Raw genomic sequence first — 23448 nt, forward strand, 5'->3', positions numbered from 1 at the left:
AGGCTGGGGGAGAGGGGGCAGGGCTCATTGGCCATGGTCCAGGGAGGAGGAAGACCAAAACCAGCGGGGGCCTGGAGGCAAGTCTGGCTCTGAGGGCCCCTGTGCTTGTCTTCCTGGGACTGACAATGCCGATTAGAGTCCCATCAAACTCTGCCATTTCTGGGTGGGCCCCACCAGTTCCCAACATGTCAGCTGGTCAAGGCCCGGCCAGGTCCCAGGCTGGGAATCTCAATTTGGGGCCAGTGGTCTGGACGACTCCCCAGGCCAGCTGCCAGCCACCCTCCCCAGGGCCCCCTGCCACATAGCCCTCCTCACAGGGCTGTAAACTGCTCATAGCTCCCTCCCGAGTATGGAATAAACTTGGTCATGTGTTCGAAGCCCTGGCGATCCAATTCCACCTTACCCCTCCGGCCTCATCTCCCCCAACACAAACCCACTCACATGTTCCCACCTCCAGCCCCTTGTCTAGAACACCCTTCCCCTCCCCCTCTGCCAATGTGAAAATGAGGCTCTCCTTAACACTTATCCTCCTAATGCCTCCTCTAGAAAAGCTTCCCGATGCCCTCGCCATCACGTGTCATCTCGCAGGCTGCTCTGAACCTGAGAGGTCGGTGCCCCAGGCAGCTCTTGCAGAGTTCCCTGCGGGCCTGTCCTGGGCTGCCCGGCCAGGCTCAGGCCACTGCCCCTCCCCTCGCCCAGGGCATCCAGCAGACAATCCATTTCCACCCCTTCACTCATTACTGAGCACCTGCTGGACCCAGGGCCCGGGCTGGATGTTGTGACAGACACCCTGAGAGGGGAGAGTAGTAGGAGACCGGCACCACGCAGCACAGGTGAGAGGAGGGGTCTCTGGTGTGAGCTCTGGGTCAGCTGGCCCTGCAGTCAACCGCAGCTCCCACTAGATGACTCTGGGGCACTCATCTCCCCTCTCAGAGCTTCAGTTTCCTCATCTATGAAATAAGACCAGTGGCTATGGCTCCCTCGCAGAGTGTGAGATGCCCATGACATGTTCATCAAGGCACTGGGTAAACAGTGTTGCCTAATGACTGCAGCTTCACGGGGCTGGGACTCCTAGAACTCAAGGGTGGGTCCCCAGCTCCTTGCTTTCCATGGGCAGACAAGCCGTCCTGGTAGACTCTGAGCACAATCCTGAGAGGTGCAGCTCACCTCCCCGTGACCAAGGAGGAAACTGAGGTTCAGGGGGAGAAGTGGCCGCCCTGCACCACATAGCAGGGATCTGAATCCAGACAGACTAACATACCACTGACCGCTGCCTCTACCATCCAAGGACCTTTGACGGGGGTTCAAGGCTTAGGCAGACCCACCCTGCGCCCACCCCCTGCTCCTATGCCTAGCATTGCCCCCTACAAGGGTCTGGGGCCTGTCGGGGGGCTGGGGCTGACCTCCACCCCACCCACCTGTCCGTGGCATCTGCCGGCAGCTGAGGGGAATTGGATTAGCGCATCTGAGTCAATTAGGCCAGGGCCTGGTGCCCTGTGGAGCCGTGCCAGGCAGCTGGCTCTCCCCAGAAGGAGGACGGAGATAGCTGGGTGGGGACAGGCCCAGGGCTTTACCTGAGCCACACAGGCCCCGCTATGCCCATCCTGCTCAATAGTGGGGACACTCAATTCCACACATTCCTCCTCAGCTCCAGAGATCTCAGGTTGAGGATCAGGGTATGATTACCTCGGGGAAACCAGTCACCTTGGAGGGAGGGGGTCTTCAGAGAGTGGCCAGGTGGGGTTGAGGAGGACATGGGAATGAGATCTCCCACTTCCCCTATCAAAGCCCCACAACAGTCTCAAGAGGTAGGGTTTATAGCCCTTAACAAATGGGGAAACTGAGGCCCAGAATAAGAAAGAAAGTTGTCCACTGTCACACAGCCAACTACAGGCAGAACCTGGAGACTTGAACTCTGATCCACCCAGTCTCAAAGTCCCAGCCCTGGGGACCCCGTGAGAAGGGCCCTGTCCCAGCCCTGCATTCCCTCCTCTGTACAGTGAGCCCCTACTACCATGAGCAATAATGGAAAACACAGACTTGAAAATGCTTTGTAAACTGTAAAGTGCTAGGCAGAAAGGAGCACAGAGGATAACGTTGGGCCTGGGAGAGGCCATGTGTACAGACCACCCGTAGCTGGGCCCTCCTCAGCCCCCATCCCTGGAATTTCCCGCTCATCCCTACCTTGAGGAGACGCCCACTGACTGTCCCCAGGAAGACCACTGTATAGTTGTTGACACTGGCCACAGCGACAGCAGTGAGGCCAGGTGCACGGAACACAGGCGTGGCCTTCAGGGGCTGCAGGACTGACAGGGGGTGCTGCAGGTGGGCGGCCCCACAGTCTAGCTGCTCCGGCTGCAGCTGGAAAGGAAACAACAGGTCAGACCTCGGCTCCAGAACCTTCTTTGGCTCCCTGTGTATGGTCAGCTGATGTCGCCAGCCTCAGAATCTGAGTTTTAAAGTCTTGTTCCTACGTTATGCCCTCAGCTGAGGCCAAACACAAGCAGGACCCTGTCCCCGGCCCCAGCCCAAGCCCTGACCTAGGCTTAAGGCACGGAGCTGCTCCAAGGAATTGACATTTAAGGGTGTGTAGGAGCTAGTGATGCAATGGTTAAGTGTTCGGCTGCTAACTGAAAGGTTGGCAGATCAAACCCACCAGTGCTTCACGGAAGAAAAAACCTGGCAATCTGCTCCTATAAAGATTTTACCCTAGGAGACCCTATTGGGCAGTTCTACCCTGTCCTATAGGGTCGCTATGAGTTGGAATAGACTCAACCACACACAACACGGGAGACGGACAGGCAGGGCTGTCGAAAGGACCAGGTCAGGTTTGCATCTTCAAGAGGTCAGGTGGGTCAAGACATGCCCTCATGCCCTTGGAGCTGATCCCTGTCTGGCTGGTCAAAGCCACCTCAGACCATGTGAGGCCACTGTCTGCCTCAACTTACTTGCTGATGCCCACAGAGGTCTCCCTCCTGCCTCAGTTGTTTTTCTATAGCCCTGGACAGCTGTCTCCACAGCAGCCATGGCGTTCCCTGGCGTGCCCTCCTCCTAGGCCCTGCACTGGGGACCCCTGTTCTGACCCCAGCAGCTCACCAGACTGCAGGCTATGACCTGCCCCAAGCTGAGGCCCCTCCCTCCTTCCCAAGCACACATACCCTCATCTGCCCACATTACGGACGGGCAAATTGAGGCTGAGAGATAGGAGCTGGCCCAGGGCTACTCAGAAAGTGGAGAGAGGCAGGATGGAGGCCAGGTGTGTTCAAATGCACAGCCCCACCATCCACACCCAGCCCAACACGCCCCTGTTCCTCAAAGGGCAAATGGACCCCACTTCATGGGATTCCGCGTGGACCCTCAGCCCTGGCTGCTCCCTTGACTTGCTCCTACCTCCCCCTGCCTTTCCCTGGGTCTTGTTAGTCCTTTCAAAGGTTCCTAAGCAATCTGTACAAAAAAATGTAAAATAGGTAAAAGCAGGACTCCAGGAAGTGCCTTAGAGAAGATCACTATGTAAGTCCACAGACGCGGACACAGAATGGCTTATAAGAGTGAAAAGGGGACTCAACCTCAGTGCCCAACAGGGAACTGAGCGCACACATTCGGCACATCAGCCAGGAGAGCAACCCCACCCCTTAGTGACACCCTCAGTCTGTACCAACCGTGATGAAAGATGTCTGCAGCCTGGCTGAGGCAGGTCACAGGAGGTCGTGGGCCATTTGGTAAAACTGGTGCATATACAATAAAGTAACAGTCACAGCAGCAAACGTAGTAACAGGCCACGTTCACTGGGACTCGCACTGCCAGGCCTGTGCATCAAATCCCTGAATCCTCCTTGCAGCCCTTCGAGGCCCCATCTTACAGATGAGGAAACCGAGGCTCAGAGGACAGTGACCTGCTCAAGATCAGCCTGCTGCAAATCATGCCACTGGGAAAAACCTAGCAGTGACCTTCTGAGCCCGTGCCTCCTGCAACACCTGCAGGCACCAGAGGCCCTCAGCAGGGACTCAGGAGTTCTCCAGAACGTGGCATCGAACCCGGCTTTAGGGAGCAGCCTTTAGAGGGATTTTTTCATTTTGATTTCTTGTCTGTGCCTAGTGTCTAAGCCATTGACGATGTGCCTGCGTGGTTTTTGCACCCAAACTGGGCTAGTCTTTAAAAGAAAACAATAAGTAGCGGATCCTTCTGTTCTTGGGCTTTTTAAAAACAGTTGAGGTCTAACGGACCTCTCAGCTGGGGTCTGTCTGCCAGCACATATCTCAGGAGAGCCGAGCCCCGAACCCAGAGATGGGGTGGGGCTGGGGGTGCCCTGGGCCAGACCCCTGAGTAGGTGGTCTTCAGCAGGGTGGCTGAAGATGACCTGGGCAAGTCACTTCACCACCCTGAGTCTCAGTTTACATACTCAACTACAAAATGGGCACCTTTATCGTACCTCCTACACAGGGGCTGGGATGAGATAATTTGTTATAAAGCTTGCACAGCACACTGGACAGGAGCTGGGGAAGAGTTAGCTGTTTTTATTGCTGTTTAAGGTATAACCGTTTCTAATATTATAAAGTGGAATTTAGGGTAAATCATGCCTATCTCAAAAGCTTTCAAACTCAACTGACTCTGACCCCCAAAGGCAGCCATCCCCTCACCGAGACAGCCCTTCTGGCCCCTTGTCATTCTCTGTGTCCACTCTGGCCCAATGTTCCCCTGAACACAGCAGCCAAGTGAGTCCTCTAAAAATGCAGAGCAGCTTTCCTCCTGCTTAAAACCTTTCAATGCCTTCCCCGACACTCAGAATAAATCCTAAATCCTCCCATCAGGGCCCCCATGACCTCCTCCCCTCCCGCCCTCACCCCGTACTCCAACACACTGGCTTCATCTCTTTTGCTCACACATTACAAGCTGGGTCCTGCCCCAGGGCCTTTGCCCTTGCTGTGCCCTCGGCCTGGAATGCTCTTCCCTAGATTGTGGTATAATTGGCTCCTTCCTGTCCTTCAGCTTCAGGCCTAGCCTACCTGACTTCATCCTGTGTGTGTTGAGGTGGGGCACAGCCCTGTAAGATGGGCACTAACCCATCTCCTCAGCTGTGTCTCACAGGCAGCTGCAGGAAGGAGGTGAGGCAGCCCCCAGCCTGTGACCAGGGAAGCTAGTGCTTGCCTGAGGCTGCTCTGAGGGAAGCAGTGGACGCTTGTACTTGGGGTTACATAACTTTCCTTTGCTGAATATGGATTACTTGCGTCATTAAAAAATAAGTTGTTTTAAAATTAAGATTGTAAACTCTGCCCCAGGGACGTGATTTTCTCCCAGAGCTCTGGGATGGCCAGTTCCTGGAAGGGGTGATGAGGAAGAAGGAGAAGGCCCGGATGACACCTTTGGGGTGTTCTGCGCTGGGCCCTGTGATGGCGGGCCCCGTCCATCCAGGGTGGGGGTCCCGGGAAAAGCCGACCAGGCCCCTGGCACAGAGTGATTTGTGGGACAGGGCAGGCGGGGGGCACTGGGAACCCAGCTCTCGTGCACCCGCCCTGACATTCACAAGCCATTAATTCTGCACCAAAGGAATTTTCTAAAAAGCCTTTCCCTCAACTTTTTTTTTCTTATCCTAAAAATAAAATTTTAAAAATTTTAAAGGAGAAGTAAGCTGTCAGCTGCTCCAAATGATCTGTGCTCTGAGGGGAAGCTGACTCTCCAACTGCCAGGGAAGCACAATTGGACTGGCTCAGGAACGGAAGCTGAGGCCAACGTCCACCAGGCAGGCGGGAAATGCCGCCCGTGCTGGGGGAGGGGCCACAGGCCCGGGAACCGGGACCGTGGGCTTGGAGACCAGACAGCCGTCCTGAACGTGGCCTCAGCCGAACTTGGTCTCCAGGGGCTGTTAGCTCCACAGGCCCAAAATACCACCCTGACCTTATCACACCGCCTGCAATCCCACCACTAGCACCGCCCTCCTTCAAGTCTCATTTAGCGTCAATCTTTCAAAACACAAATCCCCCTGAGAGCAGGGGGAGGGCTGCACTACCACAGCAGCCCCGTCTGCCCCCTGTCTTGCCCCTCCAATCCACAAGCACAAAGCTGGTTAGTCCCTCCCTGACGTAAACCCTCCCCTGACTCTGGACTGTCCTCAGGATAAAGTCCCAGCTCTCCAGCCTGGTATTCCAGGACCTTTGCAATATGGCTCTTGCCAGCTGCTTAGGACTCAAATCTTGCCTCTTTCTTCTACCCCACCCTCTGCTCTGTCCACATCAATTTCTGCAGTTCCTTAAACATGGCCACATCCCACCTCCTGCCCCCATTCCCGGGGACTCCAGAACCTTCGCAAATGTTGTTCCCTCAATAGCCAATGCCCTTCCCACACCTCTGAGTCACTCATACTTCTCCCAAGGACTTCAGTTCTCCTTGTCATGAGCCAGGGTGTTCCCTCTTCAAGACATGTGCCCAGGCGGCAAATTTCTAGTCACTCTTTAAGATGTTGCTCAAAATTTCCCTTCCTCTGTGAGGGCGCTGTGCTAGTGACCACTGACATATTATCTTTCACAGGTGAGCTTCTCCAGGGCAGAGACTTGTGCTGTGTGGTAAGCATTTACTGAAGAAAGGAAACTAATTTTGATTAACATGTGAATGACCGTATGCAGCTGCTTCCTTTCCAACTAGAGAGATTGATAGCAACACAGCCTTGTTGAGGTGCTGCAGAATTGAGGGAAAAGTATGGGTCAACCAAGTGCCTACTGTGTGTGGCAGGTACTCAGGCCCAGGCAACATCTGGCTGCTAGTTTTGGTTCTTCTAAGAGCCTCAGTTTATCCCTCTCTAAAATGGGATGACCAGCAGCGGATGGCCTCTGCTCTTTTCTGAGAGCAGGCTGCTGCGGCAGGATGTCCCTTCCTCCTCCAGCTGGTGGCCTCCTGGGGCTGCAGCTCAGCTCTGCCCGCTCTCTACTCGGAGAAAGAGCTTAGACAGCCAGTTTCTCAAGCCTCACATCCTGCCCACAGACCCCATCAAACCTCAGTCCCACCACACGTGGCACACTGAGGCTGACAGGGCATAAATGGTGAGCACCTGGCAGATGGCAAGCCACAGTGGCTCTGCCCAGGTACAGACCACACTGGGTATCAGAGCTCTGTGACTGGGGAGCGTGGGCACCTTCCTGCCTGAAGTTTTCGATTGTTATTGGGTGGTGACCCTGGGAAAAGCAACTTTTCCTGCCGCAGAGCTGAAAGTACACGCACACGTGTTTTTGGTATTACATGGCAGAGGCAGCCTGTGCTCACTGCACCCTGGCCGGGGGTTGGGCTACCTGGAGCACTCCCCCCCACCTCCTAAAGCTGGGCCTCCTCCAACTCACCCTCCACAGTAGCCAAAGGGAGCTTTTAAAACTGCAAAGCACTACATGCAATGTGGGATCCTGGACTGGATCCTGGGACAGAAAGAGGACATTTGTGAAATTAAGCCTGGGTTCAGTTCAGAGTAATGTAGCAATGTTGGTTTCTGAGTTTTGACAAACGTACCATGGTAATGTGTAGGACATTAACAATGGGGTAAACTGGGTGAAGGGTAGACTCTCTGTACTATCTCTGATACTCTCTGGTAAATCTAAAATTATTCCAAAATTAAAATTTTATCAAAAAAAGCCCCTGCAAAGTAGGTGTGTCCCCTCAGCATCCTTCAATGGCTCCTCAGTGCCCTCAACATAAACCCAACTTTGCTCCTGGCTCCTCAAGGCCCTGCTGGATCTGGTTATGCCCCCAACCCCTTTGTCCTGGCAGCTCCTTTTGCCTCAGCTGGGACAGCCCAGGCGGTGGGTGCCTCCTCTGGGCTCCCACAGCCTCCCGGGCTCTCCTGAGTGGAGCAATTTTGCATTTATTCATCAATTGCCCACTAAAGCCCAATTGTGTGTGCAGTGTTGGGACCAAGATCTGGGTGAATGCAAGCCCTGTCTCCATCAGGCTAGGAGCTCCCTAAGAGCAGGGCTGGGCAGAGACCCCAAAAACAGTGACTAGAGAGAGGGAACACGGAGGGACCAGGCAAGGTACCTAATGGCGGTCTGACAGGCATAGGGTGGGAGGCCTCAAAAGCCAGACCTAAGAAAAGGGTGGCACAGTGGTCAAGCACTTGGCTGTTAACCAAAAGGTAAGCAGTTTGAATCCACCAGTCACTCCTTGGAAACCCTGTGGGCAGTTCTACTCTGTCCCATATGGTTGCTATGAGTCAGAATCAACTAGACAGCAACGGGTTTGGTTTACCATCTAAGATACATCTATTGGTCCCATCCCATCCAGAGCAAAGAAGAATGAAGAAAACCAAAGACACAAGGAAACAATTAGTCCAAAGGACTAATGGACCACATGAACCACAGCTTCTACCAGCCTGAGCTGAGAAGAACTAGCTGGTGCCCAAATACCACCACCAACAGCTCTGACAGGGATCACAGTAGACGGTTCTGGACAGAGCTGGAGGAAAATGTAGAACAAAATTCAAATTCACAAAAAAGACCAGACTTACTGGTCTGACAGAGAGTGGAGGAACCCCCAAGACTATGGCCCCCAGATACCCTTCTAACTCAGAACTGGAGCCACTCCTGAAGTTTCACCCTTCAGCCAAAGATTAGACGGGCCTATAAAACAAACAGTAACACCGTGAGGAACGTGTTTCTTAGATCAATCAAGTATACCATACCAAATGGGCAACACCGGCCCAAAGGAAAAGATGAGAAGGCAGGAAGGGGCAGGAAAACCAGGGGATTGAAAACAGGGAACCTAGAGTGGAAAAGGGGAGAGTGCTGACACATTGTGGGGATTGCAACCACTGTCACGAAACAATTTGTGTATAAATTTTTGAATAAGAAACGAATTTGCTCTGTCAACTTTCCTAAAGCAAAACGAAATGTTTTTTAAGAAAAGAAAAAGAGCCACTAAACCCTGTTGGATTGTGGCTTCCGGCAAAGCCCACCCCTCCTGCAATATCGTTAAGTCCTCACCACCCCTCCCCCTTTCTACAGATGCTCTGAGTCAGCATGTGGTCAGGTCAGGATTTGAACCCACACCTGCTGCTCTGGGAACACCGTGGGCATGGGGTCCACCGAGCTGACACCTCCACTGAGGGTAGCCTGGGGCCCAGAAGGAGCCATGGGCCTGTGTGTGCCAACCCTGGAAGAAGGAAGGACAGACTCAATTCTGGGGGGCCTCTGGCAACAGCCCCCATACCAGGGGGGAAGCCGCCTACTGCTGAGAAAGGAAGCAGCAGCACCTTCCAGGGGGTGACCAAGATGCTTGCTTCCTGGAGGGGCCGGGGACAAGAGGGGTGGCCAAGTGAGCCAGAGAACAACAGTCAGGAGGTCTGGTCCTGAGCCAAAGAGTAAAAGCAGCACGGAAGAGGGCTTTGGGGAAGCTGAGGCACAGAGGCTTCCCCAGAAAACACAGTACAGCAGTTCCCCATCTGGCCCCAGGCTACCTGCACCAGGCAAGACAAACATAATGAAAAGACAGATGGCAATGGACACAGAGGTGAGGACGACCCTTCCAGAGCTTCTGGGAGGCCTGCCTCGGTTTCCCCTCTGGAGCAGGTGGGTCCCTGCAGCTCCAGGGCACTGAGGTCACCCAGGCTAGTTGGGCACCATCTGGAAGGACTGTGTGAACCATCCGGCCAGGCCACCCTGAGTGAAACCACAGGGTTGGGCACGAGACACTGGCCCACCTGTAACTGGCACATCTCCAGGCCCTGCTGATGAGGTCTGGCTGAATCAAGGACCTACTGTGTGCAGGCATCACCCAGGGGCACACACACACACACACACACACACACACACACACCCTTGTTATGTACCCATTTTACAGATGAGGAAAGCAAGGCTCCTGACATGCTATCATGGATGGAATTGTGTCCCTCAAAAATGGCTAGGTCATGATTCCCACTATTGTGTGGTAGTCCTCCATTTTGTGATCTATATAACTGTTGCATGTGTTGTAAATCCTAATTTCTGTCTGTGGTTAACGAGGCAATGTTCGGTTATGTTAAAGAGGATTAGTATTGGATGCAACACCCTTACTCAGGTCACAGTCCTGATCCAATGTAAGGGGAGTTTCCTTGGGGTGTGGCCTGCATCACCTTTTACCTTGCAAGAGATAAAAGGAGAGAGAAGCAAGCAGAGAGAGAGGGACCTCCTACCGCCAAGAAAGAAGAGCCAGGAGCAGAGCATGTCCTTCGGACCTGGGGTCTCTGAGCTGAGAACCTCCTAGACCCAAGGGAAGATTGATGCCAAGACACATGGAGATCTCCAAGGAATGCCAGGCCCACAGATGTTGAAAGGAGATAAGGACCTTCATCCAGAGCTGACAGAGAGAGAAAGCCTTCCCCTAGAGCTGGTGCCCTGAATTCAGACTTCTAGCCTCCTAAACCGTGAGAGAATAAATTTGTTTGTTAAAGCCATCCACTTGTGGTATTTCTGTTACGGCAGCACTAGATAACTAAGACACATGCCAAGTCACTTGGCTCTTAATTCACTGTGGGATGCCCCATCTTCTCTGAGCCTCAGTCTCTTCATCTGTAAAACAGGTACAATAACAACTCCCACCATATGGGACTGCTGGAAAGGGCTCAGCCCACAGCAACCCTCAATACTGAGCTCTATAGGTGCTCAATAAATGTTCCCAACTAGCTATGTGGGCCACCAGGCAGAGGTTCAGGGACTCCCAAAGACAGGGTGAGCCACGCAGCATGAGCCACCCCAATGCTTCCTGCAGTCAAACATCTGAGGCTGGACCAGCAATGCCACCCTCACCCAGGACAGGGTGGGAGCTGGGAATGAGGCCTGTTCTACTCAGGGCCTGCCTGGGAACCACTGCCATGGCCGCCGATTCAAGCAGCCATTGTTTTGTTAGCTGGATGCAGCCCCTAGACCCCAAGCTCCCCCTTTTCGAAGCTGTTTCTCATTCCGCTTGCCAGGCCGCCGCATTTCCAGCCCTCCTCCCAGGTCCCAGAGGAGCACAGTGTGGGATGGGCAGCTGTGATGTTTCCCTGGCCCGAGTGAAAAGTCCTTCCCTCCTGCCTGCTCTTATGGGGGGTGGGGTAGCAGAGTACTTGCATCTCCAGGTCCTCCTCACCATGGAAGTTTCTGTCCCAGCTTCTTCGCCTGAAGGGAATTCCAGGCCCAAAGAAGCCGAGAGTGCAGCTGCCTCTAGAGGGAACATTCCCCCCTCCTGGGACTGGGGGACTTAGAGTTGCAAACTCACACCCTCCTCCCAGTCCCCTGGCGGTGGGCGCTGTCCTAGATCCACCTCTCTGCCTGGCTGCGGGCTCCGCTCAGCTGGTCCCTGAGGCATCCCACAATTGCTTGTAGGTGCAGCTGGGAGTGTAGGGCTGGCTCGAGGCCCTCAGCAGACATTTCTGGGCCAGGTCCCATGTTAGGGACATGGAGGCAACCATGATGGTCTCTCTCTCTAGTTGCCCATGCCCCAGCTCAGAGATTCCACCTGAGGTTGAGAAAGGACGGCTTTATAACAATAACAATACAACAACATCGACAACAGCAACAATAATGAGCAGCTACCATTTTCTCGTGCCTGCTCCTCTCGCCCGCATTACCTCATTTAACCCTCACCATACCTCAGTGAGTTGATGTTACTTGACAGCAAGGAAACTGAGGCACGGAGAGGTGAAGTGACTTGCCCAGGGTCACACACAGCCAGAACGGCCAGAGCTGGGACTCAAATCCAGGCAGGCAGGCCCGAGTCCTCACCTTGACCACAGCCTCACCACCCACCACTCTGGCCAGCAGCTGCCGGGAATTCAGCTGCTAGAAGCTGAAAAGGCCTTGGCTTGCAAGCTAGGGAAACTGAAGCCCCATCAACAGCCACTTCTGGGGGATTCAATCACGGGTGCCCCAAATGTGGATGGCAGGCAGAGGCCCGTGAGAGGTGCGGGGTCGGGGGAGGTGACCACTAGCCCGTTTAGTTCCTTCCTGGGCCTAGTCTCCACTTCAAGGCCTCTGCCCACTGCCCCCCCATTATTTACCGATCAAAGCCTAAAGTGCTACATGATTAACGCCCCACTGGGGCCGCTGGGCCTCATAATGGAGCCGCGTGTGATTTATCGGGTTTCAGGGCAGAGGAGGATGGATGGGGCATGGATGGAGCGGGGAGGGCCTCTCCCTGGCTCGCTCGGGCAGACCCTGGAGGCATCGAGTATCAGCGGAGGCAGGTGGGGCAGGGCTGTATGGTACGGCTTTGGCCCAAACACGGGCTTTGGGAAGAAGAAAACGGCTGTGTTCTGGGATAGCCAGGATCCAAATCCACGTGGCTCACACCAGGAGACTTTCCGGGCCTGTCCCCATACGGGGATGGCTGTTTCCATGGCAATCCCCATATGGTCTTCAGAGCTGGAGAGGCCCCCGGGAGCCACCTGGCCCAGTAGTGGGCAGTGGGGACCACGCAAGCGCTTCCCACCCCTGCTGGTACCTGGCAGCATAAGTGGGCCGCGGCCATAGGTCTCTTCCAGAGCTGATCTGACTGTTGCCCTCTCTTCCCCAAAGCCTCTGCTGGCTCCTACTGCCCACAGGACAGCGTCCAAGTTCTTGGCCTGCACACAAGGCCCACAGATTCCAGCCTGTGCTCTCTCCTGCTCTCTCCCGGCCTGCCACCCAAGCCATGTTTTATCATGTCTCTCCACCTGGAGCGCTTCCCCCTTGCAAAGTTCTCCTCAAAGTCCTGCTCAATGCCACCTCCTCTGAGAAGCTGTCCCTGATTCTGTGGTCAGAGTGTGGTGCTAGTACCCCATGTCTCCTGTCATGGTCTCCTCCCTGCCCACTCCGGGGGCTCCTGGAGAGGGAGGGCAGGGTCTGACCCATCTCTTCTGTGGAGTCTGCCACATTATAATGTCCAGGCCCCTCTCACACTCCAGTGAACCCCCAACAGAGCCCAGAGAGGCATCAGCCTCTGGTAGGTGAAGGTGGAGGCAGCTGCAGGCCTGAAGAGCAGGGACAAGAGCCCTGCAGGTCCCACTGGGAAGCCTTCACTGCTCCCCACGGTGGCCCCAGAAGGGGAAGAACTTCCTTGGGCTTCAGTTTCTCCACGTTTAAAATAGGTTAAAATCAGGAAATCTAACCGGTTCGAACTGGTTCAGTCATGGCCAACGAAGTGAAATCGGCCCAGACGCGAATTTTTAAAATTTGGGTGAAGTGGAATGATAAATGGAATGGGAAAAATTACAGGTCAAAGCCCTGGAATGGGAGACTCGGAAAAGGCGTAGTGAGTCCTTTCAGGAACCTGACGCAGAAGACTGGATTATTGCCAGGACTGTGAAGATCGGCATACATTCAAAGCAGAGCAGGTGGCTGCCATCTTTGAGCAGAGCACCCCTGTTTCCAACTCTGCCTGTCAAGAGATTTGGTTGCTATGTAATACGCATGCTGCCCTTGTTTCCTAAGGGAGAAATTAAGTTTCAAGCAGGGCTTCAACGGTAATTTTTCCCATTCTAGAGATCATTCCGGTTTGCCCACATTTTTAAAATTCGGGTCCATCCAGGTTTCGCTTCATCAGCCATGACTGAACCAGTCAGAACCTGTTTGAAGCCCTGGTAACACAGGCCCATTCACCCCTTTCCACTGTGACCTCAAGGGTTTCTTTAGCTCACGTCCCTCTGGTCAATGATTTGGGGGGAACCAGGGAGTAAAGGTGATGAGCACAGGTGTGCAGGCTGACCCGCCACCCCCCCTTACCGCTATGGGACCTCAGGTAAGTCACTTACCCTCTCTGGATCTGTTCCCCCTTCTGTAGGTTGGGGATAGTACCATCTCATTCAGAGTCTGGGGGGATTAAGAGAAACTATATGTAAAGTGCTCTGCCAAGTGCCCGGCACAGAATAAGTTTTCCAGAAACAATAACAAACAACAATAATGATAATGCTAACGGGGACAGCTCCAGTGTCAGAGTGGCTTCTCTGCTACCCCATGGCCCAGCTCACATGGGGAAACTGAGGCCCAGCAAGGGGAAGGGACCCTCATTTCCAGGGGCTCACATCCTCACGCTCCCTTTCCTGAATGCACGGTCTCTGTTCCCCACTGCAGAAACCAGGACATGGAAGCCAGCCTGCTCCTTCATCTCCACAAGACACCAGCCACTGCGGGCATGCAAGGGTGTCCCCGCAGGGCTGATGTCACCGCCTCCCGCGTGGCCTCTGCTGCACGTCAGGTCGCCCCATTCTCCCACCTAAGCCCACTGAGTCTTCTCCACCCCATAGATGGGGACACGGAGGCCCAGAGAAGGCATGTGACTTGTCCCAGGCCACAGCTATAAATGTGCAAGGCTGGGATTTGAACTCAGGGAGCTGGCGCCAGAGTCTAGCTTTCATCTCCCACTCTGGACCTTGACTGTGGGCATGTTCAAGGTGGGCACAGATCCTTGATCTACCCTCCTAGCAAACACCTCAACAGTGAGTTGCCACCCTGGAGGGAGCAAGTGGTCTGCCCTATAGTACCTAGCATGGTTCTGGGCTGGGGTCAGGACCCCCCAGTATCAGTGTTGAAAGGCATCTGTCTAGTCATCCATTCAAATTGACCTTTCAACCCACATCACTCACTTGCACACCCAAAGGGCCGCGGCTCACTCCCTCCAGAGGAAGAAATTTTCAGAGACAAACGCAATTCTGGTCTGATCCCACCTCCTCAAAGGGCCTTCCCTGAGCTTCTCCTGCCTGCCTACCTGTTCCACGCCCTGGCTGTTCCCTGTCTCCCCCAGCTTCCTTGGAAGGACCTAGTCAGCTCCAGCCTCTGCAGACAAACCAGCCACCCTCACCCCACTCTGGGACTGAGTCACTGCAGTGTCAGCTCTCCACTTCCATCTGGGGCCTGCCTGGAGGTGCTGCCCCGGAAGGGAGTTTTGTACATGGGTCCTGGCCCAAATTTCTGTGGCCCAGCCTGAGGCAGAACTACAGAATCCCAGTGCAAAGGCCATGAGGGCTGACGCCAGCCTCGGAGCTCACAGTTAGCACTGGCCATCACCTGGAGTGGGGCTAGGGGTGAAACCAGACAGCCAGTCTGCAAATCCTAACTCCCCACTAACCAGCTGTGTGACCTTGGGCAGGTCCCTGTACCTCTCTGGGCCTCCGTGTCCTCATCTGTAAACTAGGGATAATAGGGTAAAGAACAGGCACACAGAAGCTGCTCAGAATCGTGAGCTCAGTGATTGTTATTATCCAGCTCTGGAGGGCCAGGAGGGCACATACCCTCTGCTTACTCCAATGGTCCACGAGACACTCAGCGTTGCCTTGGTGTCTTCCCGAAGCCCTGTGGCTGCCCTCCAGCCCAATAAAATAGCAGTAACACCCTCTCAGCTCACCCTCTTCATCTCAGCTTTGCCTTCCTGCCTCTGAGCTTTGCCCTAGCTGGGACGGCCCCAGACACACCCTTGCCACCCCCTGCTCACTCTGGTCTGATCCCACCTCCTCCAAGGGCCTTCCTGCCCCTCCCTCCTCTGAGCTCCCCCTGCCTGGCTGACTGTTCCACAACCTGAGCACACTTTTCCCAGGTGTTTTTCCCTCCTGGTAATCATGCCTCCCTGCCATTTCCTGGCCTCATCCCACATCCGCAGAGGGAGGCACTGGCTTCATTTTACAATGAGAAAGCATGAGGCCCAGAGAGGGCGAATGACTCACCCTGGTCACACAGCTTGTGGGCAGGAGAATGGGACTCTATGTCAGCCTGACCCCATGCGTGTAGCAGCTCGAGGCTGATGACATTCTCAGGGGGGGGAGCAATGTTAACTGTCTCCTGGTCCATCTCCCCTCGCCTGTCTCTCCAGGCCAGAAGACCATCTCAGCTAGCCCTGCAGGAATCCCCTCTCCCACTGTCCTGCCAAGGTCTCTGATGACACCCCAGCCACGGGGCGCTCACTGCCAGCCCCCAGCCCAAGCCCCTCCTCATGGAAGCAGACATGTAAAGCCCGTCTTGGGAGCCCACTCTCCCTCCACCCCCACCGCCATTTCAGCCCCTAAATTGGTTCAGAAAACGCCTTCTTGACTACGAGCACCCACCCACCACATGCCAGCTTCAAACTGCCTGAGGGTTTTTTTCCACCTTTCCTATAAAAAGACACCTTGAAAATGCAGCATTGGCATTTGCCTGTCGGTTTTCCTTTTGATTTAAAAATACAACTGTTATGGTCATTCAGAGGTTGAGGGAAGGGTGCAGGGAGTTAGACTCAGCCTGCCCCTGCCTTGCTGGGTGACCTCGTGCCTCAGTTTCCCCACCGATAGCACATGACAATGTCCTGACTCCCTTTCACCTCAAACTGGCTGTGAATTGAGGAAAAGGATCCAAGCTACATTCAGTGAAGCCTAATCTCCTCACTCAATTTCTCTATCAACTCCAATAGCCCCAAATATACCAAAAATAATCAGAGAAAAAGTTGGGCCCTACTGGGGCTGTCTGAGGGTCTCTGCTCTGACCTCATACCTTGGCAGCTCCCCCTTCTCGCCAGGTTCTAGGTTTCTAAGTGTTCACTGTCTTAAAGGTGGACAGCAGAGGACAGATGCAGCCACAGGAGAAGCTGGGATTCCAGAGGCTACCCCAGCGGAGCTTCAGGAGCTATGGCAGCTTGTAAGGTTCCTGGCAGGGCTTAGAGTTCAGTGAGAAACCCCAAAGGCAGGAGCAAGAGGCCAGCTTCCAGAGGCCTGGCCGAGCACCTCGCTGGGAGGTCAGACATCCCTGGAGAACAGACGGAAAGGCACGGCCCTGTGCCCCAAGTCCAGCCCTGCCTAGACCACCCCATGCCAGAGACGTCACGCTGGACAGGACTAGGAAGGAAAGGGGTTCTAGGTCCCTCACACACCCCAGACCAAACTCATCCTCTCCCCCAGACACACCCCTATTTGTATCCCCCACTCGGATGGCACCAATATCCACCCAGATGCTGGGACAGACTCAGGGCAGCTGCCCTCCTCTCCACCCTGCCCGTCACCACCTCTGGGGTTGCCATCCCAGCACCCAAATCTCCCTTGGGCCCACCTGCTTCCCTCCATCCCTCAGCACTGCCTTGGACCAGGCTCACCACATCTGACAGAGCAAGCCCCCCTTCCCTTGCCATCTCCATGGCTACACCCCAGTAACCTCCACAGGCCTAGCGCACAGTAGGTGCTCAAGAAGTATTTGTGATCAAATGCAAGAATCTCTTCCCTGGAAGGCAGCACCAGTCTCCCAGCTACTCTCCCTGCCTCCCAGCTCAGATTCCCATCAGCCACCAAGGGACTTTCTAAAATAAGAATATTAAAACTAATTACAGCAAAGTTGCAGGATTCAAAGTTCACACAAAAATCAGTTGTGTTCCTATACACCAGCAATAAACAATCTGAAAAGGAAATTAAGAAAACAATTCCATTTACCATAGTATCAAAAAAGAATAAAATGCTGGTACTTAGGAATCAATGTAACCAAAGAGGTGAAAGGCTTATCCACTGAAAACTAAAGAACATTGCCGAAGGAAATTAAAGAAGACCTTAATAAACAGAAAGACATCCATGTTCATGGACTGCAAGACTTAATATTGTTAAGATGACAATACCACCCAAAGCGATATATAGATTCCATACAATCCCTATCCAGAGTATATACACACCTTCTAGAACTCAACAGCAAAAAATCCAATTTGAAAATAGGTGAAGGACTTGAACAGACATTTCTCCAAAGAAGATATACAAATGACCAACAAGCACGTGAAAAGATGCTCAATATCATTAGCTGCTGGGAGACGCAAACCACAACCACAATGAGATATTACCTCCTACCTACCAAGATGGCTCTAACTGAAAAAATGAATGGAAAATACCAAGTGATAGCAAGGATGTGGAGAAACTGGAACGCTCCTGCACTGCTGGCGGGAATGTAAAATGGTGCAGCCACTGTGGAAAACAGTTTGGCAGTTCCTCAGAGAATTAAACATAGAATTACCTTATGATCCAGCAATTCCACTCCTAGATATATACTCAAAAGACTTAAAAGCAGGGACACAGAGACTTGTACACCAGTGTTCACGGCAGCACTATTCACAATAGCCAAAAGATGGAAACAACCCAATGTCCATCAACTGATGAATGGATAAACTGAATGTGGTACGTACATACAGTGGAATATTATTCACCCATAAAAAGAAACGAAGTGCTGATACTTGCTCCAACATGGATGAACTTTGAAGGTATTATGCTGAATGGACTAAGTCAGACCCAAAAGGACAAACACTGCATAAATCTACTTATATGGGGAATCTAGAACAGGCGAATGTATAGAGACAGAAAGTAGACAGTTTATCAGGGGCTGGGGACAGGGAATAATGGGGAGGTATTATTTAATGGGTACAGAACTTCTGTTTGGGATGATAAAAAAAGAAATCTAGGAATAGACAGTAGTGATGGTTACACAACACTGTGAATGTACTTAAGACCACTGAATTGTACACTCAAAAAATGATTAAAGTGGGAAATTTTATGTTGTGTATAACTTATGATAATAAACAATTTTTTAAAAAATATAATGAACTTGATTAAAGCAGTCCTAAGTAACTGTTTATTAACTAAAGATCATACTGGAACACTAACTAAATGATCCAAAATGGAAATGGACTTAAGTTAAATCTACATTAAGTCCTATTGATAGGACCTAGCCCGTTTTCATGTTTGAGCAACAGTTAATAAACTTCTATTGTATTTTTTTTTAAATAAATGCAAACACATGTGCCAGGTACGTTACTAAGAACTTTACATGTATTATCTCATTGAATCCCCACAACAATCCTAGGAGGTAGGCACTGTAGTATCATTCCCATTCTACAGAAGAGGAAACTGAGGCGCTCATTCAGATCATGGTACTCCTCTGGCTAAAACCCTTCACGGCTCCCATGCCCCCAGGATAAAGCTCAGACTCCCCAGTGCACCTTCCAGGCCCTGCACCTGCTCACCTTCTCTCCCACTTTCCCCACTACCCCCAGCCCCGACCACCTTTCAAGCCCACCACGCTGTGTCCTACCTACATCCAGGCCTTCGTAGGCTGTTCCCTCTGCCAAGACCCCTTTCTCTTCTCTTGCCGGTTTCACCTGGCTAACGTCGGCTCATCCTTCCACCCCCACTTTGATAGCACTCCCCTGGGAAGCCTTGGCACCCTTCTCTGGGTCCCCTGGGCCCATGCTCACCCATCACGGCCCCCAGCACTCTGTGTGGTGGCTGCCTGGCTTTCCTTGGCTCGCCTGCACCGTCCATGAGAGCAGACGATGTCAGTCATGCTCACCATGGGTCCCCAGCGCACAGCACAGGGCCAGGCATACAGTCGGCGCTTAGCAAATGTTTACTGAGGTTGCTGTCTGTTTCCACCTGGGGCTCAGAGGTGGGAGATGATGGAGTCTTTACTGTTCCACAACAAGACAAATTCGGTCACTGTTTGCTGCCCAGGACCAAGCCAACCGATGCTAGTGACGGCCACCGGGGAAATAATAACAACAGCAGCAGCAGCTAACATCTACCGGCTGCTTCCCGTGTGCCAGGTACTAAGTGCCTTACATGAATTCATTCATTTAGCCCTTAAAACAACCCTTTGAGAGAAGAATTGTTTTTATTATCCCCACTTTACAGATAAGGCTCAGAGAGGTTAGGTCACTTGCCCAACGTCACAGAGCAGGGAAGTGACAGAGCAGGATATGAACCCAGGCAGCCTGGTGTGAAGTGCAAGTTCTTAACCTATAACTGGGGAGTTGGCAATAACCTGGAGCAAGAATAACCATCACCCTACCCCCACCCCCACATACAACTGTGCTAGAGGCCCAGGCCCCGGGGCCTTGGGCACATCTGGGAGATACGGCATTGGCCCGGGCTTACAGCTGGGCCTGGTGAAGGGTAGAGGGGTGTGGAGGACACAGGGAGGGTAGCCAAGGAGGGCCTCAGCTGGGAGCCGGCCTGGCCTTGGGGTGGGGAGGACGCCCTGGGCCACTCTGTCCGTGGACTGTGTCCCTGGAGAAGCCCTGCCCCTGCAGGGAGAGGGAAGCCCCAGCCCCCTTTAGCAGAGTGAGTCACTGCACTGGGCCCCACTGGGGACATGGGACCGTGGGAATCAGGACGGTTCTTGCTAGAGACGGAGGGCAAGACTACAGCGCCCTAAGGAATCACATGGATCAACTCACACCAAGCGGCCAGGACACAGGGCCTGGAACCCGCCCAAGGAAGGCCTGGAGGGTGGCCCAAACCCAGCCCTGGCCCCACAGGGCCTTCCCTCTGTAGAGCAGGGTCTACAGAGCAGGGGCTGACTCCCCGCCCTAAAACCCCCAGCCCCAAAGCTGCTCTGCTCAAACACAGCCATGTTGCCAGGGGCAGGGGGAGCGGGGTTGGGGAGCTCTGGGACAGAAATGGTGGGTGTTCCAACAATGGTGCCAGGCACATGAAGAGCACAGAGCGCGTTCGGCCACGCCTAAACCAGGCTGGCAGGCAGCAGATACAATCAGCCCAGCTCACCCACTGTGACCTTTACTTCAGGGCTGCGGGATGGGTGGTGGGCAGCATGGGAGCCTGACAGAGGGAGAAGGAATCTGAGTTTTCTCAAAGCCCCAGTGTTGGGGGCGCCCACAGGGGAATAATTAATCTCCTGAGTCTTGCCACAACCTGAAGACCAGGAAGATGATATGGGGCAGTGCCACAGGGGACCTGGGACCAGGGAGGGTAATCACCAGAGGGGGAAGCTCCCCATTTTGCAGAGGGAGAAACTGAGGCTTCCTCAGGCTGGAAAAGGCAAAGGGTAGGATGTCAGGGGGTCATTTCGGAGCCTCTTCCTCTAAGGTGGAAAATGAGGATCACCAGACTTCTCTCCCAGGGCTACTGGGAGAAGAAACCCCTTCCCAGTGGGGCTTCCTTGAGGGCAACAGCCAGGCTCAACTGTCTAGCAACAGAAGCACAAAGTTCCCCCCTGCACCCCCCTGTGTCATGTCCCCCCAAGGTCACAGAACCCCCTACATAAGTACATGATCTCCCCAACCTGGCCCCGCCAGCTGCTGCCCAACCCACCCTCAGATTCCTGAGCCCCACATCTTCCCAGCTTGTGTATGCCCTGTACCTAGCCCCTCCTCATCCCCCCATCCCTGCACCCCACAGCCCTCTCCTACCCCTACACACCCTGTATTGCAGACGCTTTTATTCACCTCCCTCCACTCTCCTGGCCCCACCACCTGCCCACCTCAGTCACCTGAGACTCTCCCAACACACACAAACTCTGATTCCATGTCTGTGGCCAGATAGCCAGGGTTCAAATTCTTCCTCTGCTGATTCCAAGCTGTGTGATTTTGAGCTAGTGATTTAACCTCTCTATGCCTCAGTTTCTTCATGTATAAAATGGAGATGAGACTAGAACCTATCTCGTAGGGTTGTTGTGAGAACTAAGAGAGTTATTACATGTAATGTGCTTAGTAGGCACTCCACAAGTGTTTTGTTTACCCCCATATTCCCATGCCTGGTACATACTAAGTGCTCAGTAAATGTTTTTTGAATGACTTAATAAAAGTTGGCCTCGGGCACATACCTGTTTGCCAAGCATGTGGTCTCCTCAGCATACCTACTGGTTCCAAACACTTGCGTCCCCTGCACACCCAGGCCTGCCTTGCTGCACTACTGTCCCTGCAGCACACATCCCTGACACACAAGTCTGGAGCACACACTCCTGTCGCTCCCACCTTGCCCCCCCACCCCCATCTGCAGGGCCTTGGTGCATAGCTGTGTACCTCCCTGCATGCCTGCCACACCTGTGCACACATCTGCCCATTCCCAAAACACAATGGTAGCTCCTGTAGGCTCACACAGCCGCCGGCACACACCTTTGTTCAGGCACGCACTCACCAGCTGAACGCTCAGCAAGCACCTGTGACGTCGGTGCACACACCTTGGTTATTTGTGCGCCTTTGGTCCTCTTCAGTACGCACCTGAGTACCAATCCGCACACCTAGAAACCCCTCCCGGGTACACCGAGGTACACCTGTAACTCTGCACTCACACTCAAGTCCCCGAAAATGCATACCTGACCCGTACGCGCACCAGTGCTCCCGCTCAGTGGACACGTGTGGCCTTTTTCAGCGCATATCTGTACCCTCGCTTGCATACCTGGATTCCTGCGCACGCATCTGGGTGCCGGCACGCTCACACCTGTGGCCCGCTCAGCGCACGCTTCCCCTCCGGCCCCTCAGCCAGTCCTCCCGCACTCCCGCCGCCTGGGCGTACCTGGATGTTCCGCTTGCTCTCGCAGGCCGGCCCGGTGCCCTGCACCACGCTGTCGAGCACCGCCACCACGTCTGGCACGGGCTCCACGAAGCAAGCGGTGCGTGCGCCGCGGATAGCGGCTCGCACGTCGGCAAAGCGGAAGGCGCAGAGCGCGGCAGGGGCCGCACGGGCCGCGGGGGCCCCCGGGGGTCTCTCGAAGACCGCGAAGAGCAGCTCGCGCGCCGGGAAAACAGAGACCAGGCGGCTGTAGAGGTCGCCGCGGCCCGCACCGCCAGCGCACTGCAAGCCCAGCTGGATGTAGGACTCGGTGAGCTTCTTGGCGTCGCCACCGGCGCCACGGGGCAGGCAGATGCGCGCCAGTAGGCTCCGCGCCTGGCTCTCCTTGTCGCCCGCGCGCGCCTCGCTGTTGAGCGCCAGGTACGCGTAGGACTGTGCGCCCGGCGGCGGGTCCGGCGGGTGCAGAAACGCGCGCACGAAGCCCAGCTTGTGCTGCTCCTTGGCGCCCTGTTTGATCTTGAGGATGTTGTCGTCGGACGGGTTGAGATCGAAAGTGAAGAGCTTGGCTAGGTCCCCGCGCGCGTCCAGGGAGCGGATGGCGATCTCGGGCGTGTTCTCGAAACGGTGGTCCTCCAGGCTGCGGTTGCGCGGGAAGAAGGCGCTGCCATAGCCGGTGTACGTGGCGCCCACGAGCAGGCGGCTGCCCCCCGCGCCGGCGCCCGGCGGCAGGACTAGCCCCACGGTGGACGCGTTTGGGTGGTTGGCCGCCACGTTCAGCATGCTGGGGAACACGGTGACAGGCTCTGCGGGCGGCACGGCGGGCGGGAAGTGCACGGCCACGGCGGAGATGTTGCCCCGGCGCCGCAGCTGGCAGAAGCCCTGGTAAATGGAGCCGCACACGACCACCAGGCCCTGACCAGGGTCCAGTTGCAGGATCTTGTTGTAGTTGTCGGTGAGGCGCCGCGGGTGCTCGCACGAGGCCTGCGGCAGCTGCGGGGCGTGGCACAACGGGCTGTCCGCCACCGGGCCCACGGCCGCCTCGGCCTCCAAGCTCAGGTTGGCGCCCGACAGTTGGTAGAGGCGGTTGACGGCCGCCAGGTACACGGTCCCCGCCGCGCCGTCCAGGGCGAAGTTGTTGGTGGGCGTGGGCGAGGGGAAGCGGCGCTGGATCTCCAGGGCGCCGGCCTGCCCTGTCCCCAAGAGCAGCAGCAGGAACAGCGGGCACAGCGGCGGGACCCGCAGCC

General features: G+C 54.6%; 1 protein-coding gene across 1 annotated transcript in view; it reads right to left on the reverse strand.

The window, feature by feature from the left end:
• The window catches only part of PLXND1 (plexin D1), a gene marked incomplete at its 5' end in the record, with an annotated part of 60551 nt that extends 37105 nt beyond the window's left edge, over positions 1-23446 (reverse strand). Inside the window, 2 exons of the mRNA XM_023727759.1 lie at positions 2185-2361; positions 22208-23446. Coding sequence (XP_023583527.1) covers positions 2185-2361; positions 22208-23446 — 1416 coding nt within the window. The remainder of the gene's footprint in view (positions 1-2184; positions 2362-22207) is intronic.
• Positions 23447-23448: the final 2 nt, after the last annotated feature.

The sequence above is a fragment of the Trichechus manatus genome, unplaced genomic scaffold (assembly GCF_000243295.1).
Source record: "Trichechus manatus latirostris isolate Lorelei unplaced genomic scaffold, TriManLat1.0 scaffold00001, whole genome shotgun sequence".
NCBI lineage: Eukaryota > Metazoa > Chordata > Mammalia > Sirenia > Trichechidae > Trichechus > Trichechus manatus.